The sequence below is a fragment of the Panthera tigris genome, chromosome E3 (assembly GCF_018350195.1).
Source record: "Panthera tigris isolate Pti1 chromosome E3, P.tigris_Pti1_mat1.1, whole genome shotgun sequence".
Lineage (NCBI taxonomy): Eukaryota > Metazoa > Chordata > Mammalia > Carnivora > Felidae > Panthera > Panthera tigris.
In genome coordinates this window covers 17,527,207-17,543,126 of record NC_056675.1, presented here as the reverse complement: position 1 = coordinate 17,543,126, position 15,920 = coordinate 17,527,207, and the positions used below count along the sequence as shown (strand labels likewise).

The following is a 15,920-nucleotide window of genomic DNA, read 5'->3' as shown; positions in this document are numbered from 1 at the left end:
TCATTTCTACCCTGATGCCTCTCTTCCTCCTACCAGGTGAAGACCCCCATTCCCTTGCTCCTGCGGGGCCAGCTCCGAGAGTACCAACACATTGGGCTGGACTGGCTGGTTACTATGTATGAGAAGAAGCTTAATGGTATTCTTGCTGATGAGATGGGGCTAGGCAAGACAATCCAGACCATCTCCCTACTTGCCCACTTGGCCTGTGAAAAAGGTAACAAGGCAGGGCCTTTCGTCTTGGGCTGCTTGGCCAGCTCCCTGCAAAGCTTGTTTAATGGTGACCCTAGCTGCAGGATGGTAAAACACTCACTGTTTTGCTGCTGTCTTAGTAGCTTCATTGACTCTGGTTAGTAACTATAAAGATGTTAGCTTAAGTGCTAGGATTCTTAGGAAGGACCATCAGGACAGAATGGTCAGGGTTATACCTCAGGAACCAGAACAGAACCCCAAAGTTTGGGGCACCTGGGTGGCTTAGTTGGTTGAGCGTCTGACTTAGACTCAGGTTATGGTCTCGGGGCTTGTGAGCTTGAGCCCCATGTCAGGCTGACAGCTCAGAGCCTGGAGCCTGCTTCGGATTCTGTGTCTCCCTCTCTCTCTCTCTGCTCCTCCCTGCTCATGCTCTGTCTCTCTTTCAAAAGTAAACAAACATTAAAAAAAACCCAAAAACTCCCAAAGTTATATTTCCTTACCATCTCTCATTCTTTTTTTTTTTTTTTCTTTTCCTGCTTAAAATCTTTCTAAGTTTATTTTGTTTTTTTAACTGGAGGTGTAATTGACGTACAACATTATGTTTCGGGTATACAACATGATGTTTTGATACTAGTGTGCATTGTGAAGTGATTAGTACAGTAAGCCTCATTAACATCCACCACCACACGTAGTTAACAAAAATTTTTTTGTGTGTGATGAGAACTTTAAGATTTACCCTCTTAGCAACTTTGAAATATGCGATCCAGTATTATTAACTATAGTCATCATGCTGTACATCTCTCATTCTTTTGCTAAACAGGTAACTGGGGTCCCCATTTGATCATTGTCCCCACCAGTGTGATGCTGAACTGGGAGATGGAGCTGAAACGGTGGTGCCCCAGCTTTAAAATCCTCACTTATTATGGAGCCCAGAAGGAGAGGAAGCTCAAGCGGCAGGTTTGCCCCTCCATGTGATCACTTCCCCCCGAATGATTGCTCTTTTACTCTTAGGCCCTTTCCTCGGAGGGGCTTTTCCCCCTACCCTTTCTGTTGCTCCCTTCTGCTTCTGGGACTTTGTCTTTCTCCCAGTCTGATTTATGTTCCTTGAGGACCTTAGCATATCTTCCCTTTCTCCTTTCTTTTCTTTTCACCCCACTATCTGGTGCTTTCTCCTAATACCTTAGGGCTGGACCAAGCCCAATGCCTTCCATGTGTGTATCACGTCTTATAAGCTGGTGCTGCAGGACCACCAAGCCTTCCGCCGCAAGAACTGGCGCTATCTCATTCTGGATGAGGCTCAGAACATCAAGAACTTCAAGTCGCAGCGTTGGCAGTCATTGCTCAACTTCAACAGGTAGAGATGGAAATGGGGGTTTGTAGGAGGGTTGACTTGACCTGAAGGGTGAGATGCTTGGAAGGTTGGGACCTTGCTGACCATCTTCCCTCTAATTTCCTCTGTTTCTTTGCAGCCAGAGACGCCTACTCCTCACAGGAACTCCCTTGCAGAACAGCCTCATGGAGCTGTGGTCTTTGATGCACTTTTTGATGCCCCATGTCTTCCAGTCTCATCGCGAGTTTAAAGAATGGTTCTCTAACCCCCTAACTGGCATGATTGAGGGCAGCCAAGAGTACAATGAAGGTCTAGTCAAACGTCTCCACAAGGTAGGGCCTATAACAGTTTGTCAGGGGTATCGGGAATAATGAATGAAGGGCAATACCTAGAAAACCTTTATGGAGAGAAAGTCAGTGCTGGGCTAAATTCGCTGTTGTCAAGTAGCAGCGTTCTAGTGACTAACCCAATGCCAAATTGAGTGACCTCATTTTAGTCATCATTTTACCTTTTTTTTCCTTATGGTGACATTTCTGTCTTTATTCTCTGAGTAGAATGACACTGCTGATCAGTCATTGCTTAGATTTTTTCCTTGCTGGGCTTTCTTCAGCTTTCATCGGGATCTCTTTTTTCTTTGTTTTTGTTTTCTTTTTTTCTTTTGTCTTCTCTGGCTCCTCTTCCTTTGTCCAGCTTCTAATATTCTCAATATTGTCTCAATAACATCTCAATATTCTTATTTTTATTTTTTTCTCAATTGACATATCTTAAGGCCTAAAGATCCTCTGTGTATTTTTATTCTCGTGACTCTCTATACCAGTCAACTTGTATTTAAATTTGACTTGATTTCTTTATTTTTTTTTATTTCTTTATTTTTTTTTTTTTTAATTTTTTTTAACTTTTTTTATTTTTGAGACAGAGAGAGACAGAGCATGAGTGGGGGAGGGTCAGAGAGAGGGAGACACAGAATCTGAAACAGGCTCCAGGCTCTGAGCTGTCAGCACAGAGCCCGACGCGGGGCTCGAACCCACAGACTGCGAGATCATGACCTGAGCCGAAGTCGGACGCTTAACCGACTGAGCCACCCAGGCACCCCTGACTTGATTTCTTTAATTGAAAGCTTCTCCTGAACTCATTCTGTTCTAAGTCAAACAACTCAAGTCTTATAGCCTACTGTATCTACTCCATGTTGTTCAATCATACCATCATTTTCGTAAATTAAACTAGAAACCAAAAGGTTTTTAGTTATATCTCTTTCCTTCATTTTATTCCTATTTTTCATTTCTTCCATGGCAATTTAAAGACCATGTCCTGGGGCTCCTGGTGGCTCAGTTGGTTGGGTGTCCGACTTTGGCTCAGGTCATGGTCTTGTGGTTCATGGGTTTAAGCCCCACATCGGGCTTCATGCTGGTGATGCAGAGCCTGCTTGGGATTCTCTCTCTCTCTCCCCCTCTCTCTGCACCTTCTCCACACTCCCTTTTTTGAAAATAAATAAATGAACATTAAAAGAATTTAAAAAAAAAAGAATAAATGCACATAAAGACAATGTCCTGTCCGGTTTTACCTCTTGGGATTTTCAGATTTGCCTTTTGTTTTGTATGGTGTAGTCACTGCCGCAGTTTTTGTTTTCAGCTTGTCTCCTGGATCTACTTTCATAATATTTGCAGATTTATAGTTACTCCTTGAAGTGTAATTTGAGCCATCCTTCTTGCAGAGTTAGTTGCTCTGCCCTCATTGTTTTTGTAATAATTTTTTTAAGGTTAGTGTCATCCTCATCATCGTTATGCATATCTCCTTCAACAGGTAGTAAAGTCCTGGGAAGAGGGCTTACTTTTGACTCATCTTTGTGTGATTGGTTCCTGGCATGCTTCATGGCTTCATGGCTTCATGAGTGTTTACTGAAGGGTTAAGCCAGTGCTCTGCTGGTCATCAGGCCAAGACCCAGCTAGAGGGGCTAGGTTAGGGCTCAGTGCCCATTTTTCTCCTGTCAGCCACCTGCTTATTTGCTTTTAGGTTTTGCGGCCTTTTTTGCTGCGCCGAGTTAAGGTGGATGTTGAGAAGCAGATGCCTAAAAAATATGAGCATGTTATCCGCTGCCGGCTCTCCAAGCGCCAACGATGTCTCTATGATGACTTCATGGCACAGACCACGTAAGGGAGGACAGAGGGTGGGCCCTGTAATGCTGTGTTAGAACAGATGTGACTGTCAGGGTGCTCCATGTATTTTTTTCCTCTCTCCCAGAACTAAGGAGACTCTAGCCACAGGCCATTTCATGAGTGTCATCAACATTTTGATGCAGCTGCGAAAAGTCTGCAATCATCCAAACCTGTTTGACCCTCGACCTGTTACCTCCCCCTTCATCACCCCAGGAATCTGCTTCAGCACCGCCTCTCTGGTGCTAAGGGCCACTGATGTCCATCCCCTCCAGGTAAGTAGTTGCTCCCAAGATAATTGGCCCTATTCCAATCCTGCATCTTTTTCTTTAGGCTGCCGTCCGATCTTTTGCATCCTTACCTCCCTGTAATCTCAGCACTATTCCCTCAGTTTCATTGTTTTCTAGCTGTGTGATTTTTGGGCAAGCTAATTATTAATCTCTAACCCTAAGTTTGCTTGCCCTTGAAAGTACTGATTACAAGGTCTATTATCTGTGGTATGTTTGTGAAAATTGTGTTAATGTTTTTGGAAGTGCCTAGCATATTAGTAATACTTACAATGTTTTGTTTTCCTGTTCCTTTCCCTCTTTTTGGTTGCTTTTCCCCCCCAAACATTTGGTTTTGTTACGATAAAATACACAACAGGTTTTACCATTTTACCCATTTTTAAGCATATGATTAGTGGCATGAGTACATTCACATTATTATGCAACTACTGCCACCATCCAACTTCAACGCTTTTTTCATCTTTCCAGATTGAAACACCATACACACTAATAGTAACTCTGTATTCTCCCCTTTCCTCCAGCCCTTGGCAGCCACCATTGTACTTTGTAGAAGTTTGACTATTAAATAGAATCATATAGTATTTGTTCTTTTGTGACTGGCTTATTTCTCTTAGCAAAATGTCTTTCAGGTCCATCCATGTTGTAGTATGTGTCAGAATTTGCTTCTTTGTTTAAGTTGGATAATTCTGTTCTGTATCTATGTGTAGTCACACATATGTGTGTGTATATATATTGCATTTTGTTTATTTGTTTATTCATCAAGGGACAGCTGGGTTATTTTCATCTTCTCGTTATTACAAATAATGTTACTGTGAACGTGGGTGTACAAATATCAGTGTGAGTCCCTACTTTCAGTTCTTTTGGGCACATACCCAGACATTGAATTGCTGGATCATATGGTAGTTTTATTTTTAATGTTTTGAGGAATTTCCATAGTGTTTTCCATAGCGCTTTCTCCATTTCACATTCCCACCAGCAGTACACAAAGGTTCTAATTTATCAACATCATTGCCAGCACCTTTTATTTTCTGTTTTATTATAATAGCTATCTTTTTAATGGGTGTGAGGTGGGGGTACCTCCTTGTGGTTTTGATTTGCATTTCCCAATGATTAGTGATGTTGAGCATCTTTTCATGTACTTACTGTATATTTCCTTTGGAGAAAGGTCTACTCAAGATATTTGCCAATTTTTTAATTGGGCAATTTTAAAATTACACTTAGTTGAGTTGTAGGAGTTCTTTATATGTTCTGGATATTAACCCCTTATGAGGTACATGATTTGCACATATTTTGTCCCATGCTATGGCTCGTGTTTTCACTCTGTCAATAGGATCCTTTGATGCAGTGCAGTTTATCAGTTTTTTTTTCTTTTGTTGCCTGTGCTATTGGTGTCATATCCAAGAAATCATTGCCATATTGGTCCCTTTGACACCATGCTTTTGTGTTCCTTCTTGTACCAGCGGATAGACATGGGTCGGTTTGATCTTATTGGCCTGGAGGGTCGTGTCTCTAGATATGAGGCTGACACATTTCTACCCCGGCACCGCCTCTCCCGCCGGGTACTGCTAGAGGTGGCTACTGCTCCTGACCCCCACCCCGGCCCAAACCAGTCAAGATGAAGGTCAACAGGTACCAGGGCTGAGGGATAAAGGGATGGGTTCCTAGAAAAAGTGGCTAAAGCTAGCTGGGGGCAGAAATTGGGGTGGAAAGGAGAGAGTTGGAGGCTAGGCTGGAATGTTTATGTGGGATTGATGCAAAATACTGTGAAGGATTTGGGGGAGAGAAAAACTAGAAGAGGGAACTGGGAGGGGCCCTCATGTTTGTCACTGATCTTTCTCCATTTCTTTGCTTGGTGCTTTTCAGTCATCTCAAGTTCCTTTCCCTTTTTCTCCTTTGTGTCCTTTCCCTTTACCCCCTTTGCTTTTGTTACCTTGTCATATACTTCTGCCTCATTTTCCTTGTTCCTTTTTTTTCCCCTATACCTTATTCTCCTTCTCTCCCTACCAACCTTCTTCTTTTTGTCCTCATAGGATGCTGCAGCCAGTGCCCAAGCAAGAAGGCCGGACAGTGGTGGTGGTCAATAGCCCACGGACCCCCCTGGGCCCTGTCCCGGTCCGACCCCCTCCAGGCCCTGAGCTCTCCACCCAGCCCCCACCTGGCCCAACCCCCCCAGTGCTGCCAGCACCACTGATGGTGTCAGCCTCGCCTGTTGGGCCCCCACTTATTCCAACATCGCGGCCTCCTGGCCCCGTTGTGTTGCCTCCACTGCAGCCAAACAGTGGGCCTCTGCCCCAGGGTGAGTTACCAGGCGGCTAAGATGCTGGGGAGTACCTCATGTATATTATTCAGATTAGGGAAGAAATAATGAAATTGGGAGTGATGAGGAAGCTGGATTGGAGATAGGTGTGCTGTTTGATGGGTTGGCAGCGTGCATGGAGGCTTTTGGGAGCAGGCTAAGGCTCTAGTTAGGGTATATCTGACAGGTGTTTGCTTTGTGTCTACAGTGTTGCCATCCCCCCTGGGGGTCCTGAGTGGGACCTCAAGGCCTCCTACACCAACCCTGTCCCTAAAGCCAGCCCCACCTGCTCCTGTTCGCCTAAGCCCTGCCCCACCTCCAGGCTCATCCAGCCTGTTGAAGCCTCTGACAGTGCCACCGGGCTACACTTTCCCTTCTGCCGCCACCACCACCTCTACCGCCACAGCCGCTGCTCCCACCACGGCAGTGCCGACTACTACTCCTGCGCCACAGCGCCTCATCCTGTCTCCTGATATGCAAGCTCGCCTGCCCTGTAAGTTCTCAGGAGTCTGTGAGTGAAAGACTTGGGATGGCAGAAAGGTTTATGTGCCACAGGGTTGGAGAAAAGCCAGGAAATGTGAAAGTAGTAGGTAGCTAATGTACATAAAGCATTTTGCCATGTGCTGGAAATTCATAATCAAGTAAGAGCTGTCGAGTCCTGAGGCTGGTAAGGGAGATGACGCAGAGATGTGTAAATTGTGATAAACCTAGCAGCAGAAAGTTATTTGAGGTAAAAGAGCAGCACAGAGTTGGGAGTGGTGATGAACTCAGCATGGTGGCAGACCATTAGAGAACGTAAAGGAGATTGCTAGGCAAACAAGTGGGATTGGAAGGAGTAGCACATCAAAGGCTGAGTTTGTTGGAACCTGATAAATTGAGGGGGAGGATTGGAGGAATTGGAGGCTTGTGCCTCATCAGGTGAAGGGGCATTAGGATGACCCTTGTTTACATTAGACTCTTTCTTTGTTCCTAGCAGGCGAAGTGGTCAGCATCGGGCAGTTGGCCTCACTGGCACAGCGTCCAGTGGCTAGTGCAGGGGGAAGCAAACCTCTCACCTTCCAGATCCAGGGCAACAAGCTGACTTTGACTGGTGCGCAGGTGCGCCAGCTTGCTGTGGGGCAGCCCCGCCCGCTGCAAAGTAGGTAAAACCCACCCCCTGTCCTGCCTTTTTTCTCCACTTCCTTGTCTCTGTTTTTGTTGCTCTTTTCAAACGTCAGCCTTTATGTTTCTTTCCCTAGCTTTTGGTGGGTGGGGCCCAGGGGAATGTTTGGAAGGGGTCTTTTGAAAAAGGGATGAGGTCATTCTAGAGAAGTTATCCCCTCTCTGTTTTTTCCTTTTCCTCTTGCCCTTGCCTCTACCCTCCTCCGGCTGATAGCTGCTTCTCTTTCTTTCTCTCTTCCCTTAACCCAGGGAATGTGGTGCACCTGGTGTCAGCAGGGGGGCAGCACCACCTCATCAGCCAGCCTGCCCATGTGGCTCTCATCCAGGCCGTGGCCCCGACCCCTGGCCCCACCCCTGTCTCTGTGCTGCCTTCTTCGACCCCCAGCACCACCCTTGCCCCCACTGGCCTCAGCCTTCCGCTTGCTGCTAACCAGGGTGAGGCGCCTGGCCTTCCTATTTACTTAGCCCTTGCTGGCCTTGGTCTTTTCAGGCATGCCCTGGGCTACTGTCTGTCCAGCCTTCCCTCAGTGTTGTTTTCCCTTGTCAGTATCTCCAGTATCTGTCTGCTGCCCTCTCCTGCCCCTGGACTTCTTCCATCCTTTGGGTCTCTTGTTTCTTTTCTACCTTCCCCTCAATGTAGCTTCCTCTTGCAGTGCCACCAACCATGGTGAATAATACAGGCGTGGTGAAGATTGTAGTGAGACAGGCCCCTCGGGATGGACTGACTCCTGTTCCTCCGTTGGCCCCAGCACCCCGGCCTCCAAGCTCTGGGCTTCCAGCTGTGTTGACTCCACGCCCCACGTTAACCCCTGGCCGGCTACCCACACCTACTCTGGGTACTGCTCGAGCCCCCATTCCCACGTCCACTCTGGTGAGGCCCCTTCTCAAGCTGGTCCACAGTCCTTCGCCTGAAGTCAGTGGTGAGTCCAGGTGGCTTAAGAGCAGATGTTTTTGCCAGGAATGGAGATAGGGTGGCCCCGAGGGGTTTCTTAGTCACAACAGATTCCTTGTTTAACAGCATACTGACTTGCTTTGTAGTAGGCCCCAGAACTAGGCTGCCGAGCCCTTGCCTCATTTTATTTTATTTTATTTTATTTTTATTTTTTTTTTTTTTTAATTTTTTTTTCAACGTTTTTTATTTATTTTTTTTGGGACAGAGAGAGACACAGAGCATGAACGGGGGAGGGGCAGAGAGAGAGGGACACACAGAATCGGAAACAGGCTCCAGGCTCCGAGCCATCAGCCCAGAGCCTGACGCGGGGCTCGAACTCACGGACCGCGAGATCGTGACCTGGCTGAAGTCGGACGCTTAACCGACTGCGCCACCCAGGCGCCCCACTTGCCTCATTTTAGAATTTACTTCTTAGAACATTGGAGGGAAAGGAAATGTTAAATTGTCAGATTCCTTGAATCTTTGACTTCATGGTGTGGGAGTGAATGTTTTCTGGGAAACACGTGAAGTGTGGGGGTAAGGGAAAGGATAATAGGGCAAGAAAAGAATTCTGGGGCTAACTCATGCTCTGTCTCCACAGCTTCAGCACCCGGAGCTGCTCCCTTGACCATCTCTTCTCCTCTCCCCGTGCAGTCTCCACTCCCTGGGCCAGCTTCTCCAATGCCGGTTCCCAATTCCTCTCCCCTTGCTAGTCCTGTGTCCTCTACAGTCTCCATCCCAGTGTCATCTTCACTTCCCATCTCTGTCTCTACCACGCCTCCTGCCCCGGCCTCAGCTCCACTCACCATCCCCATTTCGGCCTCCTTGCCTGTTTCGGCCTCTGGCCCGGCTCTGTTGACCAATGTGACTCCAACACTGGCACCTGTTGTCTCAGCGACTCCTGGACCTCCCTCTTTGGCACCAGCTGGGGCTTCCCCATCAGCGTCAGCTTTGACTCTGGGTTTGGCCACAACTCCATCCCTGTCTTCATCTCAGGCAACTGGTCACCCTCTGTTGTTGGCTCCAGCCTCTTCACATGTTCCAGGGTTGAACTCAGCCATGGCCCCAGCATGTTCACCTGTATTGGTACCAGCTTCTGCTCTGGCCAGCCCTTTTCCGGCAGCACCAAATCCAGCTCCAGCTCAGGCTTCCCTTCTGGCTCCAGCACCTTCTGCATCTCAGGCTCTAGCCACCTCTCTGGCTCCCATGGTGGCTCCACAGACAGCAATCCTGGCTCCTTCTCCAGCTCCTTCTCTGGCTCCTCTTCCAGTCCTGGCCCCATCGCCAGGTCCTGCTCCTGTCCTGGCTCCATCGCAGACTCCGGTTCCAGTTCTAGCTTCTTCATCTACTCCAGGAACTCCTTTAGCTTCAGCTTCTTCACTGGTGCCAGCCCCAGCTCCTGTGTTGGCTCCATCATCAACTCAGACTATGGTACCAGCCCCTGTTCCGTCACCTCTCCCAAGCCCGGCTTCTACACAGACACTGGCCTTAGCCCCAACTTTAGCATCCACCCTTGGGGGCTCATCTCCATCTCAGACCCTCTCTTTGGGAATGGGGAACCCTCAGGGGCCTTTTCCAGCTCAGACATTGTCATTGACTCCAGCGTCATCCCTAGTACCAACTCCAGCCCAGACACTGTCTTTGGCACCAGGACCACCACTGGGTCCATCTCAGACGCTGTCTCTGGCTCCCCCTTTGACGCCAGTTTCTCCAGTGGGCTCAGCCCCAGCTCACACGCTGACTTTGGCTCCGGTATCGTCATCTGCTTCACTCCTAACCCCAGCTTCAGTGCAAACATTGACCTTGAGCCCTGCCCCAGTTCCGGTGCCCACCTTGGGTCCAGCTGCAGCCCAGACTCTGGCGCTGGCCCCAGTCTCAACACAGGCCCCAGCTTCCCAGGCACCTTCCCTTGTGGTTTCGGCATCTGGCGCTGCTCCCTTGCCTGTCACCATGGTATCCCGGCTGCCTGTTCCCAAGGATGAGCCTGAGACACTGACGTTGCGCCCTGGTCCCCCCAGCCCTCCTTCCACTGCTACCTCGTTCAGTGGTCCCCGGCCTCGACGCCAACCCCCACCACCACCTCGTTCCCCTTTCTATCTGGTAAGTTTTATTGCCTCAAAGGAGAGGGAAGGCAGTTGGGTTTCTTTGGAGTGTTGGTAGAGTGGATGCAATAGAATAATGTCATTTTTATCTTGGTAAATTACAAAGCCTAGTTTTGTAAACCTGATGCTTGAGTGTGCGGTTGGACAAGTCCCTGGGCCTGTACTCTTATCTGTATAATGGGAATAATAATCCATATTCTGGCATGGTGGCTCAGTTGGTTAAGCGTCTGACTTTGGTTCAGGTCATGATCTCACCACTTGTGGAGTCAGGCCCCACATTGGGCTCTGTGCTGACAGCTCAGAGCCTGGAGCCTGCTTCGGATTCTGTGTCTCCCTCCGCCCCTCCCCTGCTCGCACTCTTGTCTCTCTCTCAAAAATAAACATTTAAAAAATAATAATCCATATTCTGCTTTTCTCAGAGGGGTACCTGAGGACCTAATGTGCCTTTATTTATTTATTTTAAATATTTTTAAAATTTGTATTTATTTTGAGAGAGAGATAGCATGTGCACAAGGGAGGCAGAGAGAGAGGGAGAGAGAGAATCCCAAGCAGGCTCCATGCTGTCAGTACAAAGCCTGATGTGGGGCCTGAACTCAAAAACCATGAGATCATGACCTGAGCCAAAATCAAGAGTCAGATCCCCAACCAACTGAGCCACCCAGGTGCCTCCCTAATGTGCTTTTACAACTATGAATTACTGATATGTTCAAGGCTGTCTTGTTATTGGTCTTTTTGGTACTTGCTCACTGTTGAGTTAGTGTTGGCATCTAATTGCCCCATCTTATAGATGAAGAAACTAGCCCACTATATGATGTTATAAATTATAAAGGTTACATGAGTTGTGAGAACTCAGATGTGCTGACTCTGTTGCTTTCTCCTTTCCACACAGGAGGCATTCCACAGAGATAGACTTTTTTTGGTTGCTAGAACCATTGCGTTTATTAAGTATTTGAATTTCTGAGGGAAGTCATGGAATACAGTTCCCTAAAGATGATCCTCTGAGTGATGGTCATGTTTTTTGTTTTTTTTTTTTTAAAACCTTCACGGTGATTAAGTGGGCAATAAAAGAACTCTGTTCCCTGTCCTTTCATGAGCTTTGTGATAGCTGCTTTTTTTCCTGTCATATGTATGGTTCTGTATATGTTTGGTTAAGTTCAGCTTACAGTTCAAATGAGAGTAAATAACACAGGAACTAACAGGAAGAAAGATCTAAAAAATCGTTCCAGGCCTTCTTGGTCTTTTTCTTCTTTTCTTCCCCCCTTTTTTTTTTGTTGTTTTCTTTTTTTAAGTTTATTTATTTTGAGAGAGATGGAGTAGGGAGGGACAGAGGGAGGGATAGAGAATCGCAAGCAGGTTCTGCTCTGTCAACGCAGAGCCCGCTGGAGGGCTCGAACTCACAAATTGTGAGATGATGACCTGAGCTGAAATCAAGAGTCAGAGGCTTAACCAACTCAGCCACCCAGGTGCCCCTCCCTTTATTTTCAGAGCTGCTTCTTATTCTTTGCCTTAGCCCCAGTCGCCCACTCCATCAGTGCCACTGACTCCACCTTTCATCTTTTTCTAATGCTGTCAGGTTGGTCTGGCTTGTTCAAAGTAGAAGAGAACTAGATTCTTGCCCAAGGGTGGTAACCCTATGGTCTATGTTAAATTTTGTTTGCTCTGCAAGTAGGTAGAAGCTTCTTAACGCTTTTTTTCTTTAAGCAGCTTGAGATAAAGATTACATACCATCCAACTAATCCATGTGAAGTGTACAGTCTAGTGGCTTTTAGTATATTCACATACGTGCAACCATCATTGCAGTCAACTGTAAAACATTTGCATGTTCCTAAAAAGAAACCCCACACCCTTAGCCATCATCTTCCAGCCATTCCATCTCTCCTAACCTTTGGCAACCATTACTTTCTGTCTTTAGATTTGCCTATGGAGTCGTATGGTGTATGGTCTTTTGTGACTAGCTTTTTTCATTTAGCTTAGGGTTTTTGGGGTTCATCCACATTGTAGCATACGTTGGTACTTCCTTTTTTTGTTGTTGAATAATATTCCATTGTGTGGATATACATTTAATATGTCTATTCATCAATTGATGGGGTCACTTGGATTATTTTTACATTTTGGCTCTTATGAATAATACTGCTATGAACATTCATGTGTAAGATTTTGTGTCTTTCTTATGCTTTCACTTCTATTGGATGTATGCCAGGAACAGAATTGCTGGGTCAGATAGTAACTGTGTTTAACTGTTTGAAGACTACCAAACTGTTTTTCAAAGCAGCTGTACCACTTTACATTCCCACTGGCAGGATATAAGGGTTTCAAGTTCCCCACATTTTTGCCAACATAGCTATCCTAGTGGATGTGAAGTGGTATCTTGTGGTTTTGATTTGTGTTTTCTTTCTTTTTAAAAAAAAAAAAAAATTTTTTTTTAACATTTATTTATTTTTGAGAGACAGAGACAGCATGAGCAGGAGAGGAGCAGAGAGAGAGGGAGACAGAATCTGAAGCAGGCTTCAGGCTCCAAGCTGTCAGCACAGAGCCCGACATGGGGCTCAAACTCACAAATTGCAAGATCATGGCCTAGGCTGAAGTTGGATGCTTAACCAACTGAGCCATCCAGGCACCCCTTTGATTTGTGTTTTCTTAATCGCTATCGCTAATGATGTTGAGCATCTTTTCAGTGGTTGGCCCTTGTGTATCTTCTTTGAAGAAATGTTAGATATTCAGATCCTTTGCATTATTTTTAATTTTTTTTAATGTTTATTTTTGAGGGAGAGAGTGCAAACAAGAAAGAGGCAGAGAGAGGGGAAGACACAATTTGAAGCAGTCTCCAGGCTCTGAGCTGTCAGCATAGAGCCTGATGCAGGGCTCGAACTTGTGAACTGCGAGATCATAACTGAGCCAAAGTTAAGCCAAAGAATGCTTAACCAACTGAGCCACCCAGGCAACCCTGATTTTTATTTTTTAAATTTTTATAATTTTTTTGAATACTTTTTTTTAAGTAATCTCTGTACTCAGTGTGGTTTTGAACTCAAGACCCTGAGACCAAGCGTCACATGCTCTACTGACTGAGCCAGCCAGGCACCCCTGCCCTTTTTAATTGGGTTATTTTATTTTATTTTATTTGAAAGAATTCTTTATATATTCTGAATACAAATAGCTTCTCAGAAATATGATTTGCAAATGTTTTCTTCTTTGCTACTACTCTTGAGACCCTGGCCTGTTCTGCTAGGATGCTTTCCTTTTTCACTTTGATCACTAGGAGCCAAGAGGTCAAGTTTAAAGGGAATAGTCAAGAAGGGAAATTTGGGACACTACTTTTATTCAGGACTGTCTGCTAGGATCCAGCCTCCTTCATCTGTTCATTCTAATAACAACTATTTATTGACAGCCTACTAGGTGCCAGATAACAGCTAGATAGTGGGTGAGAATAGCAGAATCAAATATGTTTTGTGTTAATATGGGGCTACAGTTTCGTGGATAGAAAACATTAATCAAAGAATCATACAAATGTGGTAAGTGCTGCAGAAAAGAGTTCTGTCACAACCTGTGAAACCGAAAACGCTAGTGATGGGGAAGAACTGGATCAAAGTTCTATAGATTTCCTATCTGCCAGGGCACTCCCCTTTTCTCTCTTAGGGTGATGATACCTAGATGTCTGATTAGATGTTGCCATCCTACCCCATTCCAGTCTGGCCCTTGGCAGAAACCTGCCATGGATTTGATTAGCCCCTCTGTGTCCTGGTCAGGAATTTGAGGAAGGCTTTTAATAATTGTTTTGGATCCACTTCAAGGAAGTAAATTAACTTGAGTGTTGCAGAGTTATTTAAGAAAATTCCCAGAAATCCTCTATTTTATAAGCTTGTTGGATATGCAGGTCTTAATTTTAAATATTCAGGCATTCTGCTTTGGTAGCATACAAGGGAAGATCAGTTTTTTCTTGCAGAGAAGTTACTTCATTTAACCTTATGAGAGGTATAACATGCATTATTGACAACTTGGAAAACCACTAAAAACATAACGTAATTTTGAGTCTTACAGTTTACATCAGTTATGGTTAATTCGGGGAGGAATGGTCAGGTTTTCTGTGTACTGATTACTTTTTCTGTGTGTGTGTGTGTGTGTGTGTATTTTTCCTCATCCCAGGACTCTCTGGAGGAAAAGCGGAAGCGGCAGCGGTCTGAACGCCTGGAACGGATTTTCCAACTTAGTGAGGCTCATGGGGCCCTGGCACCTGTGTATGGGACTGAAGTCCTGGATTTCTGTACCCTGCCCCAACCTGTTGCCAGCCCCATCGGCCCTCGTTCTCCTGGCCCCAGCCACCCCACCTTTTGGACTTATACCGAGGCTGCCCGCCAGGCTGTACTGTTTCCCCAGCAACGACTAGACCAGCTGTCAGAAATCATTGAGAGGTTGGCAGGGCTAAGTGTTAATGGGAAGTGGGTCTTGGGGCCTCTGAGTGGATGTAGTGGTTAGGGCTGGTGAAGGTGCACTTCTGGGGCCTTTCAGAATTCCACCTTTTATACTGCTTGCCTTCTTTCTTCACAGGTTCATCTTTGTCATGCCTCCTGTGGAGGCACCTCCCCCTTCCCTGCATGCCTGCCACCCACCTCCTTGGCTGGCCCCACGTCAGGCAGCCTTCCAGGAGCAGTTGGCCTGTGAGCTCTGGCCCCGGGCTCGCCCCTTGCACCGTATTGTGTGTAACATGCGCACCCAGTTCCCTGACTTGAGGCTCATCCAGTATGATTGTGGTAAGTTCATTGTCCAGTGAGGATCCCTTGACCTCTTCCCCTCTTTTAGTAGCGATACTGCTACTTCAGAGAGCTGCTGTACATGAGGTCTTTGTGAATTTCATTAAACATTAGACAGTTGTTCAGGTTATGCTTATAGGAAAGACAGAGAAATGTAGGCCTTTATGCTACATTCTTAGCATTTGTGAATTTGATGAAAGTTGAAAATGTGTGCTAACTCATTTATTCATTGATTCAGTGATTATTTTGTGAATATCTGTTGTATTTTGCTAACCATTTGGGATACAGTGACAGATAAGATAGTACAACAGAGTTTTCAGATTCTTGGGGAAAGGTGTGTGGTACAAGATGGCATGGTAACTAGTTTTTCTTTTGGGAAAACACAAGGAACTTTTTTCTTGGTTTTGGTTGGGATACATTTGACTGCAAATAAGAGAAAACCGACCAATAGTGGCTTAAACCACAAGAACATTTAGTGTTTACTTAATGAGAATTTCTGAGAATAGTGGTATATGACTGGCTCAGCTTACTGGTGTTTTCATGGATCCAGGAACCTTCTGGTCTTTCTCCATTGCTTATCATCCTTAGCTTTTATCTTTGTAGTCTCATGTTTATTTCTTAATGGTCTTACCATGGCTGCCATAACTCCAGGGAGCACAGCAATGCTTTTTTATTTATTTATTTTTTTATTTATTTTTGGGACAGAGAGAGACAGAGCATGAACGGGGG

At 45.8% G+C, this 15,920-nt stretch overlaps 1 protein-coding gene across 1 annotated transcript in view; it reads left to right on the top strand.

The window, feature by feature from the left end:
* The window catches only part of LOC102959615 (Snf2 related CREBBP activator protein), a 34,407-nt gene that overhangs the window by 9,349 nt on the left and 9,138 nt on the right, over window positions 1-15,920 (top strand). The window contains 16 exon segments of the mRNA XM_007092158.3: window positions 37-214; window positions 1,010-1,146; window positions 1,374-1,543; window positions 1,659-1,851; window positions 3,530-3,666; window positions 3,758-3,944; window positions 5,417-5,540; window positions 5,543-5,585; window positions 5,987-6,252; window positions 6,461-6,745; window positions 7,226-7,390; window positions 7,663-7,848; window positions 8,067-8,333; window positions 8,946-10,444; window positions 14,587-14,852; window positions 14,989-15,191. Coding sequence (XP_007092220.2) covers window positions 37-214; window positions 1,010-1,146; window positions 1,374-1,543; window positions 1,659-1,851; window positions 3,530-3,666; window positions 3,758-3,944; window positions 5,417-5,540; window positions 5,543-5,585; window positions 5,987-6,252; window positions 6,461-6,745; window positions 7,226-7,390; window positions 7,663-7,848; window positions 8,067-8,333; window positions 8,946-10,444; window positions 14,587-14,852; window positions 14,989-15,191 — 4,306 coding nt within the window.